General features: G+C 49.6%; 1 protein-coding gene across 2 annotated transcripts in view; it reads left to right on the top strand.

The window, feature by feature from the left end:
• The window catches only part of LOC109251784 (cytochrome b5), a 103,521-nt gene that overhangs the window by 54,842 nt on the left and 36,553 nt on the right, over positions 1 to 12,126 (top strand). The window contains exon 4 of one of the 2 annotated variants that reach the window (XM_053902840.1): positions 5,731 to 5,992. The exons of the other annotated variant lie outside the window; for it this stretch is intronic. Within the exon in view, the coding sequence (XP_053758815.1) occupies positions 5,731 to 5,787 (57 nt within the window). The 3' untranslated portion in view covers positions 5,788 to 5,992. Of the gene's footprint in view, positions 1 to 5,730; positions 5,993 to 12,126 lie in introns of those variants that run through there. 2 annotated transcript variants of the gene reach the window in all.

The following is a 12,126-nucleotide window of genomic DNA, read 5'->3' as shown; positions in this document are numbered from 1 at the left end:
CTCAGGAGCACTGGCGGGGTTTGCGGCACCAGGCACGCTTTGATGGGTGTTACATTTATGACCTCATCTAATCCTCCTCACAGACAGGAGGTGGGAACGTGCTATAATCTCCGTGTTAAAGATGAAACAACAGACGCAGAGAGAGGCACAGAGAACCCATCCAAGGTCACCAACAATGACAGCTGGGCTCGACTCCTATCGGGCTGGCTCTGAAGTCTGTGCTCTGAACTCATGTGCTCGGGGTGAGACCGGAAACTTCCCCTAGGTTAGCGGTGGGCAGGGGCTGGAGGGCTTGGCAGAAGGGGCTGACTGGGGACCACAGGTCCCTGGGCTGAAAGGACCGAGGAAGCCAGAATGTTCCCGAGGAGCCGGAAAGAGGAGAAAGGGAAAGTGGAATCCACGAGTCTTGTGTGAGGGGAAGGTAGGGGAGGAGAGGTGCCTGGGCAGTGGCAAGATGCCTGCTGGACCATGCATGTGGGGGGCTTGGTGTCCCCAGCGAGGAACAAACGCCACTGTCCAGGGTCCGCTCAGACATCTGCTTGAGGCCCCGCATGCCTCCATTGGCAGGAAGGAAGTTCGTCTGACCCCGCAGCCTTTCTCCCCTGAGGTGGCTGCTGACGCCCTGGGGTGCTTACTCAGCATAGGGCCTGTTCTGGTCATGCTCACCAAAGCGCTAGCCACCTGCCCTGGACATGTCCTCTGCCACCAAGTGTCCATTCCCATCTGGTCACAGCACCCAGATTTGACTGGCAGGAGACCAGCCTCCCTTACTCTCAGCTCTGTGATATGGGTGGGATTGACCTTACTCCTAACCCCAGGATGAGCCCTGATTAGCTTGAGCTAAAAAAAAATTCCTGTCTCCTGGCTGTAGCGAAAAAATATTTCACTCTGTGAGAATCAAGTGGGAAGGTGTTTGTGGGAAGGTGGACTCCTTCCTTCTGTGTGTGCTTCCAAAGAGACCCTTTCTCCCCTCCTGGATGATAGGGTGTAAAGATGTTGTGTGTTTGGAGTGTTGCAGCCCTTTTGACACCGTGAGGTACCTTGGGTCCTGCTGGGGTGAGGACTCATGAGGTCTGAGACAAGCCTATCCCTGTAGAGGGCAGACTGGACAGAATGGGAAATCTGTGCCCTTGAAGGCTCTTGCTAAGCTGCTGGATCATGCCTTTCCTGAAACTACCATGATCGATCATGGGGCTTTTTATAAAGCTTGGAAGCATATAATACTGCTGGTAATTTGACAAATGTCGACCTACAAGAATGGCAGTTTCTTTCGAGTCAACCTGAGAGTTGAAATTCATAAATCCCCTTGATTTTCTAAGTTAGTTTTAGCTGGGTTTTTTATCACTTGCTACTCAAAAGACATGTATGGAGCTTAGAACTGTGGCCCAAGGAAGGGGAGGCTCCCCACTAAGCTGATTGCTCAAAACCCTCTCTGTGCTGCTGTTGCTGGTGCCTGGGTGGTGCCAGTGATGCAAAGGTTTGCACCTGTGGTGGCGAGCCCACAGGAGTCAGGTGTGGGCGCTCTTGGCTTCACTGAACCTCACATCTGTCAGTCCCAGCCTGGAAGAGTTACCATTCAGAGCAAATCGCAGCTCAGGTTAGCACTCAGGATCCCCCTTCATGTGGGGACCATCCACATTCAGGGGGTGGGGGGTGGACACATTTCTTTGGGGGGCATCTGCTGTCTCTGTCGTGGATGGTCCCTCAAACATTAGCATGGCCCAAAACAAGGGGTTCTCAAGGTGCACAAAGATGCTTGAGTTTTTTAACTTTGAGTGAATATCCGGCAATAGCTGGAGGGATTTGTGTGAGGTGGGGTTAAGTCAGACCCAAGCCCCTTTGGCAGCTGAAGGAAGAGTTTCTAGGTTAGACTGTGTCCTCTGTAGACCAGAGAGTTTCCTGCTAATGTTGGTGTTGCTCTGATGAACTGCAGGCTTAATGAAAAGCCATAATTAATTAGCATACAGTCATTATGTTTCATCGGGTAATGGGCATTTCCTTATTTGGGAGAAGACAAACCCTAAGTCAGATGGTATGTGAGCTTATCCTCTACAAAATGTGTCTAACTGCTCCTTTATTGTGCGGAATGGGGGACAGAGCCCCAGGAGCTCCTGGGCACTTGGGGATGTGCTTGGGGAGGGGCCCTTTGCCCCCCCCCATCTCACCACCACCCTGGTGGCCCCTACTGGGATAGGAGCTGGTCCCTAGGAGGGACAATACTTGCTTCATAAGCCAAAGAAGGCAGAGCTGGCTTTTCCCAGCTCACCAAAGGAAATGCGTCCGGCACATCCTGGTTTCCCAGCCATCAGAGAAGTTCGGCACCGCGATCTGGAGGCACACATTGCCCAAACCTGTCAAATCAAAGGCCCAGTTCTTCTCTTAAGGCAGGGAGATTTAACCGAGCTTTGTTTATTCGTGAAACACGGTCCCCCCGATTTGTCATTTTCAAACCCTGTCCCCAGAGAGAGGAGGACATGCTCCTTATTGAGCCCAAGTGTATGCAGGACAGCTCAACCGTTGCTACCCCCAGTGAGGTCATCACGTCCGCTGCCAGGGCTGAAGTTCAAGCAGCTATTACAATCCATACACCTTCTTTCTAAGGGGTTGAAATGAAGAATTGCATGAGATTTTATTTTAATTAATTAATGAGTTTATTTATTTTATTTTAGAGAGAGAGCATGAGCAGGGGAGAAGGGCAGAGGGAGAGAGGGAGGAAGGGAGAGAATCTCAAGCAGACTCCACGCTCAGCATGGAGCCTGACGCGGGCCTTGATCCCATGACCCTGGGATCATGACCTGAGCCGAATCAAGTCGGATGCTCAACTGACTGAGCCACCTAGGTGCCCCATGCATGAGATTTGAATAGTGAGAATCAGATTCCAAGCATCTCTTGTCATTTGCCCTTCTGATATGGGGATTTGAGTCCCCAGAATTGTGGCAGTGTTCAATATTTGGATGAGGAAAATATTCTCATTGTAACCACTTCCCCTTAGAGGCTAAAGTCTGAACCAGTGCCCTGCCTTGCACTGTTCTAGCTGCCTTTAACTCTTGTGTGGGCAGGAGAAAAGAACGAAGATAATATTTCATATCTTGTATGTATGCCTGCCATTAAGAGTGGGTCTTAAGTATAGCCAAACAATTAACTGATAAATAGGATTTATATTACAGTTTTGCATATGATACCATTGAATTATAATTATATAATTTCAGGAGACATAAACCTTTCAGCTTTTACTTTTCAGGAAATAAGTGAGCTCTCCTTTGAGGAAACAGGCCAGGAAGGTCTTTCTGGAAACCTTTTCTAAGATCATGCAAGCGAGAAGGGCAAACTGGAAGCGAATTTCCTAATCACCATGACTCACTAGTACAATAAAACATACAATAATCCAACAACTAGTAGATAACAAAGCCTCTGCTACAAACCAGAAGTTCAGAGGCAGGTTATTCTGGGGCAGATTCAAGGCTGAGCCACCTTCTAGTCAACTTTTATGGAAGAGGCCAAGAACTGAGGAGGAGTGGGAGGGAAGCACCTGACATTGTACCTGTTTGATTTGGACACCAGTTAGGTGGCAAATATTCTGTTCCATTGGTTTGACCGGTTCAGAGTTGGAGGTCCGTGTGACTTCCAGTACGACTTCTACTGGCCGCGTCTTCATCATTTCTGCTCAAAACACACCAGATGGGCCCACTGGGAATGCCAGGGATATTCCTAAGAAAGAGTCCGGTTTGGATGAGCCGGGCCCATAGGTGCAGTTTCTGAGAGACCAAGCATTTCTATTCCTTTGAAGTAAAAACAGTTAGCTATGGTGATGAGAAATGACTCTCCTTATGGATTTTACATATTACATACGAATAATTGGTTCTAATTTGTTAGATGGACAGTATTTACATTCAAAAATCAATGTCAATAAACGTGTTCGTGTGCTAGGGCTGCCTTAACAAAATACCACCGGTGGGCAGCTTAGATAGGAATTTGTCTCCGTTCTGGAGCTGGAAGGCCAAGATCAAGGAGTCAGCAGGACTGGCTTCGCCTGAGGCTGGGAGGGAGAATGTGCTTCAGGCCTGTCTCCTGGCTTCTGGTGCTTTGCTGGCCATCTGTGGTGTCCCTTGGCTGCTGCTCTGTGCCACCAATCTTTGCCTTTGTTCCCCTTCTGTGTCTCTGTCTTCACATTTTGTAAGGACCCCGGTCATATTGGATTAGGGTCCACCCCACTCCAGTGTGACTTCCTCTTGACACATTACATCTGCAATGACCCTGTTTCCAAATAAGGCTCTGCTCTGAGGCGCTGGGGTTCAGGACTTCCCACATATGAATTTGGGAGGAGAAATTCAACCCCTAATAGTCAGGAAACCTCATACTGGAGCAGAATTTTAGGGCGAATGTGGCCCAGGACCCATTTTTTAATGAACTTAAATTTTTTTAAAACATTTATTCAGTTTTGAGAGACAGAGACAGAGCAGGAGCGGGGGAAGGGCAGAGAGAGAGAGGGAGACACAGAATCCGAAGCAGGCTCCAGGCTCCGAGCCGTCAGCACAGAGCCCAGTGCAGGGCTGGAACCCATGAACCGCGAGATCATGACCTGAGGCGGAGTCAGATGCTTAACCGACTGAGCCACCCAGGCACTCCTTAATTCGTGATCTTTTAAAGCAGAAAAATACTGCACCGGCAATTGGTGATACTGTCTTGGGGGTGGGGGGAGGGTAGGAATGCGACAATGAAACAACCACTGCATCCAGAATGACATGAAAAAATGGCGTCGTGACAACAATCTGGTGGCCGCCCATGCGGGGAGTGCTGCCTGAAGCTTGGCTGGCCTGGACGTCATCTGCGGAGCTCCTTGGGCTCTGTCTGTCCTCACAAACCTAGGTGAGCGAGAGCAAGACTGGCAGAAGGGAGAAGCAAGTAAAACAGACCTTGCTGTGGTGAAGAACACAGCTGCCGTGCGTGCTCTACAAATCGGAGAGCTGCTGGACTGGACGGAGCGGAACGCAGAACGAAGTTCCACGTGCCTGTGTTGACAAATCTGATCATCACAGGCGGTTTGGGCAACAGGTGGTTTTACCAGGCTCTGCTGTTCCTTCTAAGTTGAAAACATGACCTGACTGGCAGTACCCATGCCAATGACTCAGCACCTTGCCAGGAGCAGAGTTTGGCCAAAAGTTGACGCGAGGCTAATGCGCAGAATCAAGCTGGGCTTACTGGGGTGCTTTTTCCCCGGTGCACGCGTGGGGGGGTGTCAAGGGGCTCCACCCCTAAGGTCACTAGTGGTTGACTAAGATTTTCAGTCCTTAACTGGGGAGGAACGGGCATTTGCCATGATGCGGTGTTCTCTATTTTTGCCTAACGCTCTTTATTGAGTTCGTGAGTGAGGAAACACTGAAAATTACACCTCCTCACCACCTAGTTCTCACCTTCCCGTTAACATCACTTCTCATGCCAGCAAAGGAGTAGACTTCTTTAGCTTAACAAAAATACACCTCATCCAAACTTCCTTTTCACTGCAGTATTAGGACTGTGTTGATTTTCAGGCACGGAAGTTGAGTTAGGACATCTTAGAGGAAAGGTAGGACGGCATAAGGTTCTCAGGGATGAGACTGAACCTGGAAACCAGCAGGGTCTGAGCCACCTCCAGAGACGAGTGTCTCCCTGTTTCTCTGTCATGTTCTCTTTCTTTTAGCGGTACTTTCCCAGTGAGTTCGCTCTTTCCCCCTTCCTTTTCTTTACTTCTAGCTGGCCAGTGTTCTCTGCATCTTGTGGTGCACGTGCTGGGAGGAGCTAGCTTTCTGAGTCGGCTAAGTTTTGCCAAAGCCTTCTGCACCCCATGGATGCGTCCCCTTGGGTCTGGGGATCTCTGTGGTCCAGTCCGTGGCCCCAGTGCTTCTCCGTGGGGATGGTACTTTCGGGGTAGTGTGTAAATGTGTGGGGACCTTTGTCTTCTGTCATAACCGTACCCAAGCATTTACATGTTGAAATAAATAGTATTCATTACGAATGGCTTTCATTTTGTTTTTTTCTTTGTGTTAGACTTAGGTCATTATGATCATTCTTTCTGAAAATATGTGTAAGTTGTATCACCTAGGAGTCGTCAGATAAAGATAGCATTACAAAATACTGGTTTTAAGTGGGTTGGTGGGGGCTCTGATAGGTCAAGAACCTGTAAATGCCATGTCTCATAATATGAATATGAGTTACTTTCTTCCAAAGAATGATTGCATCTTTTCTCATATTTCTGATGTGACCCCTAGCTTTTTACAAACCTACAGAATTTGGGGGAGGGCGTCAATACCTACCACTCTCTGAGCAGCACCCCGTCATCAAACCTTACCCTCTCCACCGCCCTGGCAGCTGAGCTCCGTCACCCACAGAGGAGGCAGAAACCCGGCCACACTCGAGAAGACCGCTCAGCAGTGCAGGCCCGCGCAGTGGGTCTACAAGTCTGAGTCTCCGAGTCCACGAGTCTGTGCTCTGGGGTCTTGGCCCTGCTCTCTGAACTGTTTCCCCCATCTGGTGCCAGCATCTTATGCTTCCTCACAACTGCCAATCCAGCCCAGCTGAGAGGAGCTCATACGCTTATCCTGTACAGACAATTGAAGGTCCACGTGCTCCTTTCTAGACTAGTGGCATCGGATACGACCTCAAGATAATGGTGGCCTGTAGAATTTCCTGGATCGGTCCGGATAAAGCAGACATTTTATTTATTTACTTATTTAGAGCGAGTGGGGGAGGGGCAGAGAGAGGGAGAGAGAGAGAGAGAGAGAGAGAGAATCCTAAACAGGTTCTGTGCTGTCAGCACAGGGCTGGACGTGGGTCTCAAACTCAGGAACCGAAATGTGAGATCATGACCTGAGCCATGATCAAGAGTCAGATGCTTAACCGACTGACCCACCCAAGCTCCCCAAGGCAGACATCTTAAGTTGAGGGGAGGTTGCTAGTCTGTACTTTATTTGGAGCTACGTATGTATGCTTCAGTTATGCTGAATTCATACGTGGAAGACGATGTCGAGGGTTGAATTACGTCTCCCCCCAAGAGACATGAAGGAATCCAAACCCCTGGCACCTGAGGATGGGATTATTTGGAAATAGGGCGGCTGCATATGTAATGAGTTACGATGAGGTCAAGTGGAGAAGGGTGGACCCGCAATTCAGCATGTCGTCATGAGCAGATGGCTGTGTGAAGACAGGGACACACGTGGAGAATGCCTCGTGCTGATGAGGGATGAGGTACAAGTGATCCAGCCAGAAGCCAAGGAACGGCAAGGACTGCCAGCAGCCACCACAAGCTGGAAGAGGCAGGAGGGATCCCCCCCTGCACGTCTCACACCTTGAGTTTGGACCTTTGGCCTCCAGAACGATGCGAGAATACATTTCTGTCGTTTTAAGCCGCCTGGTCTATGGTGTTGCTCTGGCAGCCCCAGGAAATAATCGGGGAAGAAACTGGGAAGTGTCCTATTCAAGGCAGCGGGTCAGGGAGCTCCAAGCAGCCCGCATATTCCTGTATGATAACCAGTCAGGGGTCTCTCTGTACCCCTGGATCTTGGCCTCATAACATAGCCAGATATTGACACAAACAAAAGATTAAGGTAAAGGTGTCAGTGAAATAAAAATAAAAGGACAGCGATTTTGAGGGATGTTTTGTTTTGTTTGGAAAGCTGTAAGATGAACTGAGACGTGTTTAAAATTTTCGAGGCTAATGTGATGTTTCTGGGGATCTGAACCACCGTGGTGAGAGTGGTTTGTCAAAAGTCAGTGCTGGCTGCACACAGTGGATGCCTTGGAGAGACTTGGTGGCTTCCTTCCACAGCTTTGAAAAAGAGGACTTTGCTTGTCCTGTGATCAGTGTGTCCCAGCCTGTTGTTACCAGAGCACCAACTACCTTTGAGGGCCAAGCTCTTTTGGACAAGCTGTGTCATAATTCCTGAGGGGTGCCCTTAGTCAGAAATGTCTCTTTGGATTTTTGTCACCCACTAGATGGCACCCGGGCCTGTACCCTTTCTCCCTTATTCTCATCACCACGTCATCCACCAGGTTTCTGTCTCCCTGGGTCTGGAATTTTTCTCCTCGTATGTTAAGGGCTGATTTGACCACCAGCCACATGCAGGATGAGAAATCCTATCAGGACTCAGGGTCTTCAACAAGTAAGTGGCATTAAAAATGGAGGAGGAATTATTGGTTAAACTACTCTTAAGAACTAGACCCATCAAGGGGCGCCTGGGTGGCTCAGTCGGTTGAGCGTCCGACTTCGGCTCAGGTCGTGATCTCGCGGTCTGTGAGTTTGAGCCCCGCGTCGGAGCTCGCCTCCAATTCTGTGTCTCCTTCTCTGCCCCTCCTCTGCTCACACTCTATCTCTCTCTTAAACATTAAAAAAAGATGGGGCTTGTCAGGAAACTGAAGCCAACTTGGCTGGGCTCCCGTGGGCCAAATCTAGCCCACCCTGAGCAGGCAGACAACTAAGTACAGTAATGACCTACAAACCATTAGAAAAAATAGGAATCCTTGCATCCGTAATGCTAAGTAAAGGATAAATAAATGGTAGAGAAAGGTAGAGAAAGATCCATTTCTTGAGTGCTGGGGGCGAAAGATCTGCAGTCCTCAAAGCGAACACTGGCTCTGGCAAGAATCACTATGGATGCCGAGCGGAAGCGGGGTATTTCATGAGGATCAACGTATGTGTTGGTCATCGTGTGTGTCTGCGTAGACTGCTTACTCATTGCAAGGGAAGCGACGGTAACTTTGCAGTGGGGAAAGCGGGCAATGCCTTGATGGGGTGCTCAAAATTAGCATTAGCAGTGAGGGGCTGACGAACTGCCTGCGTCCACGCAGGGTGCCCTGAGAGGGACGCGGCCTCGCTCGCGTGGTTCACTGGCCAGGCCCGCGTCAAACCCTCACTGAGGACTGACTGTTCCACGGAAGGGGAGAGGAGATTACTCTTCAGAAATGTGATGTCACAGGAGACGAAGAAAAGCTGTGGGAGTATTCTGCACTGAAGGTGACTACAGAGATGAGACAAATGGACGGAGGGTCAGACCCTGTACTGGAGGAACACGTGCTACAAGGACTATCAGGGGCAGTTGGCAGGACTGGAATACAGACGGTCCCCTCGCTGGGGACGATGACGGGAAGCGGCTGGGATGCTCCCCCGATGGCTATGGCGTGTCCTGGGAGCCCCGGCCAGTGCAGTGTGGGCTGGACCCAGTTCACCGCGTCTGCTGCACACGGTTCTGGGAGCTGCCCCTCGGGAACCAGGGCGCTCCTGCCCTGCTGCTCCCGACCCCTCCTCCTGTCACCCAAGCACAGGCCAGGCCTTCTCTCCTCCTCCTAGGTTTCCCGGAAGTGCCAGAAGGTGCAAACAGCTCATTCTAACTTTGTAGGTGGGCTACCAATTCATAATCTAAAACCTATTTGTTTTGCGGTATGTTTGACATTATTTTAGCAAATAGTTAAGGAATACCTTCTTCTTCTTTTTTTTTTTTTTAAGAGTGAGCCTCTTCTTTTGGTGTCTTGGGTTCTCCGTATAATTATTTCTGCAATGACATTTCTGATAAAGAAGGATACATAATTGGAACACATTAGTAAACACATGGTATTTCGAAATCATTGTCCCATAATGGGACTATGGTCACACACCACACCTCACCTTGGTGAGCCGTCCCTGGGAGGTCATCTTCTTCAGGTTCTAGAGAAGAACCCAGTGCTGCAGGGGACATTCACCTGTTGGGAGGGCTCAGTGGTACCTAAGTTCATGTAGGTCGCTCAGGCAGAGCCGACCCTGTCACGGCCCCACCCGTGTCCTTCCAGCCTGCCCAGGAAGTAGCTGTGGGGCAGCTCTCATGGGAGCCAGTGCCTTCCTGTGTCTGTCTGCCTGGGGCACTCTCTGGCTCTGCCTGGGACTGTGGCTGGCCTGCTCATGGGCAGGCGTGACGTGTCAAGGAGGTAATGTCCCAGGTTCGACTTTCAGGGGACACCCCATCTGAGACACACAGACTTTTCTGATAACAACTCAACCTCACTAGCCTAGGTCCCATCAAATCTGTATTGCACACAGTTTATATTTCCCTTTCCTACTTAGAAATCATTTTCTGTAGGGGTGCCTGGGTGGCTCAGTCACCTGACTCTTGATATCAACTCTGGGCATGATCTCACGGTTTGCGAGTTCGAGCCCTGTGTGGGGCTCTGCGCTGACATCGCGGAGCCTGCTTGGGAATCTCTCTCGCCCTCTTTCTCTGCCCCCCGCCCCCAATAAATAAACATTAAAAAAAAAGAAACCATTTTTTGTATAAATCTTTCAATAAAATCTTAAATTAAAAAAGATATTAAAAGGGCATGTTAACATACAAAAAATTTCTCAGTTAGAAGCAAGAATGTTCATATCAGCACTTTGTATAATACTAATGGTACATAATATTATTACATGATAATAAACTACCCGTAAATATTCTTCCAATAGGCATTTTAGGAATTACTCGTCAGCTCTTGGTTTGCTAGGTGTCTTTGTGGAGGACTGTTGATCTAATGTGTTACTGCTTCACGTATATTGCCTGGTTGATGGAACACGTCAGCAGAATACGTACATCATCTTTATAGCTATAGGAACTCCTGTTTCCACACAGTCTGATGATTGGTCATTGCATTTTACTCATTCACGCATTCATTTTTTGAGCAAATATTTATCGAGTGCTACCAGGTGCTGGAACAGTGAGTAGAGATACAGGGCTGCAAGCACGTAGCACCTGGACGGCAGTCGTCAGGAGGAAACAATGGGGTGGGGCATGCGCTGTGACCTTCTCAGAGAGCCTGGAGTGACAGGCAGACAAAACATAAAGTGTACTTGAGGGGTAGTATTAGCAATAGAACATGCTTTCTTTCCAAATGAGCATGAGAGCTGTGCAGTCTGGCTTTCCCTCAAACAAAATTTTCGTTTGCAGTACATCCTGTTGCAATTTCCATCGATATTTCAGGCTGTGTTGCAACCCAGGCTGGATTGGCACAGCGGGAGCAGACCCTCAGGGGCCATTTGGGAAGGCAGTGCCCTACTGCTGCCTCCAGTTCCCCGGGCCACCACTGAGAGCGCATCCCTTGTTCTTGGCCGCCGCCGCCACCGGTTGAAACGGAAGGAGCCCTGAGTTAGGGCGTGGCAGAAGCGGGTCTTAAGTTTGGGTGTTGCCTTTGGCTGACTGTGACCTTGAGCAACAAGTCATGCTGCTTCTTTGAGCCCAGATTTCTTCAAGTGTGAAAGAATGGGCCAGTGGTGAGCAGCATTTTGTCACGCAGAAGCCAGCTCAAGAAGAGCATGGTTGACAATTCTATTTTAAACGAGAGCAGTGGTAACTTCCAAAATCAGGAGTTGCAGTCTTGGGTCTGCCTGGTATCTGTGATTTCTTTCTCCTGAAATTAGATCGTGTGTTTCACGCGGGTGGCCTCGAAGACCTCTCGCGGCTTTATGGGCTTAGCGATCACTATCATGGAGTGGCTAGGGTTCAGTTTGACATCTTTTGAGGTACTTGATATGTCTTGAAAATGATACGTACAGGGTTGCCAAAGAGGTGTTTTAAATCTGTGACCCACGTTTACCTTCGTATAGTTCTGAATACGCCTGTGAACTTGGAGATGTCTCGGGTGTGAGGATGGGTGGGCCATTGTCCTGGCCCCCATTCCGACAACACAGAGTAAGTGATTGGTGTCTCCATTCCGTAGTAAAGGGACCCACTGTGCCCACAACATTGCGTTGGGAATGACGAACTCCTTATCAGACAGAAGTATGTGCCTGTTTGATTTTTCCAAGTCTGCGATGCAGGTCGCTGCTGGTCCTTGGCAGGTTTTACACTTGGATCGATTCCTCACCTGTCCCCTGCCCTGCCCATGACCTGTTTCACAAGAGCACCCGTACCGCGTGCGCTTTCCTGGTTCTGGATGCACCAGCTCTGGTTGAGCTCGGTTGGCTCGGCACCAGGCAAGAGAGCAGGGGAGGGGCAGGGGCATCAGGCAGGAGAGCAGGGCAGGGGCAGGACCTGTGATCTTTGCTCTGCCTCGGGGCGGCATTGGAGTGGCTCTAACTCTTCTGGCAAGGCCAACAGTGATTCCGGTTCTGGTTAGGCCTGTAACTCCCCCACCTTTCCCTGTGTCCTTCCA

Source organism: Panthera pardus, unplaced genomic scaffold, assembly GCF_024362965.1.
Source record: "Panthera pardus isolate Hobbes unplaced genomic scaffold, ASM2436296v1 HiC_scaffold_15, whole genome shotgun sequence".
Taxonomy (NCBI): Eukaryota; Metazoa; Chordata; class Mammalia; order Carnivora; family Felidae; genus Panthera; species Panthera pardus.
The sequence above is the reverse complement of the archived record's forward strand: the minus strand, read 5'-3'. Positions and strand labels throughout refer to the sequence as shown.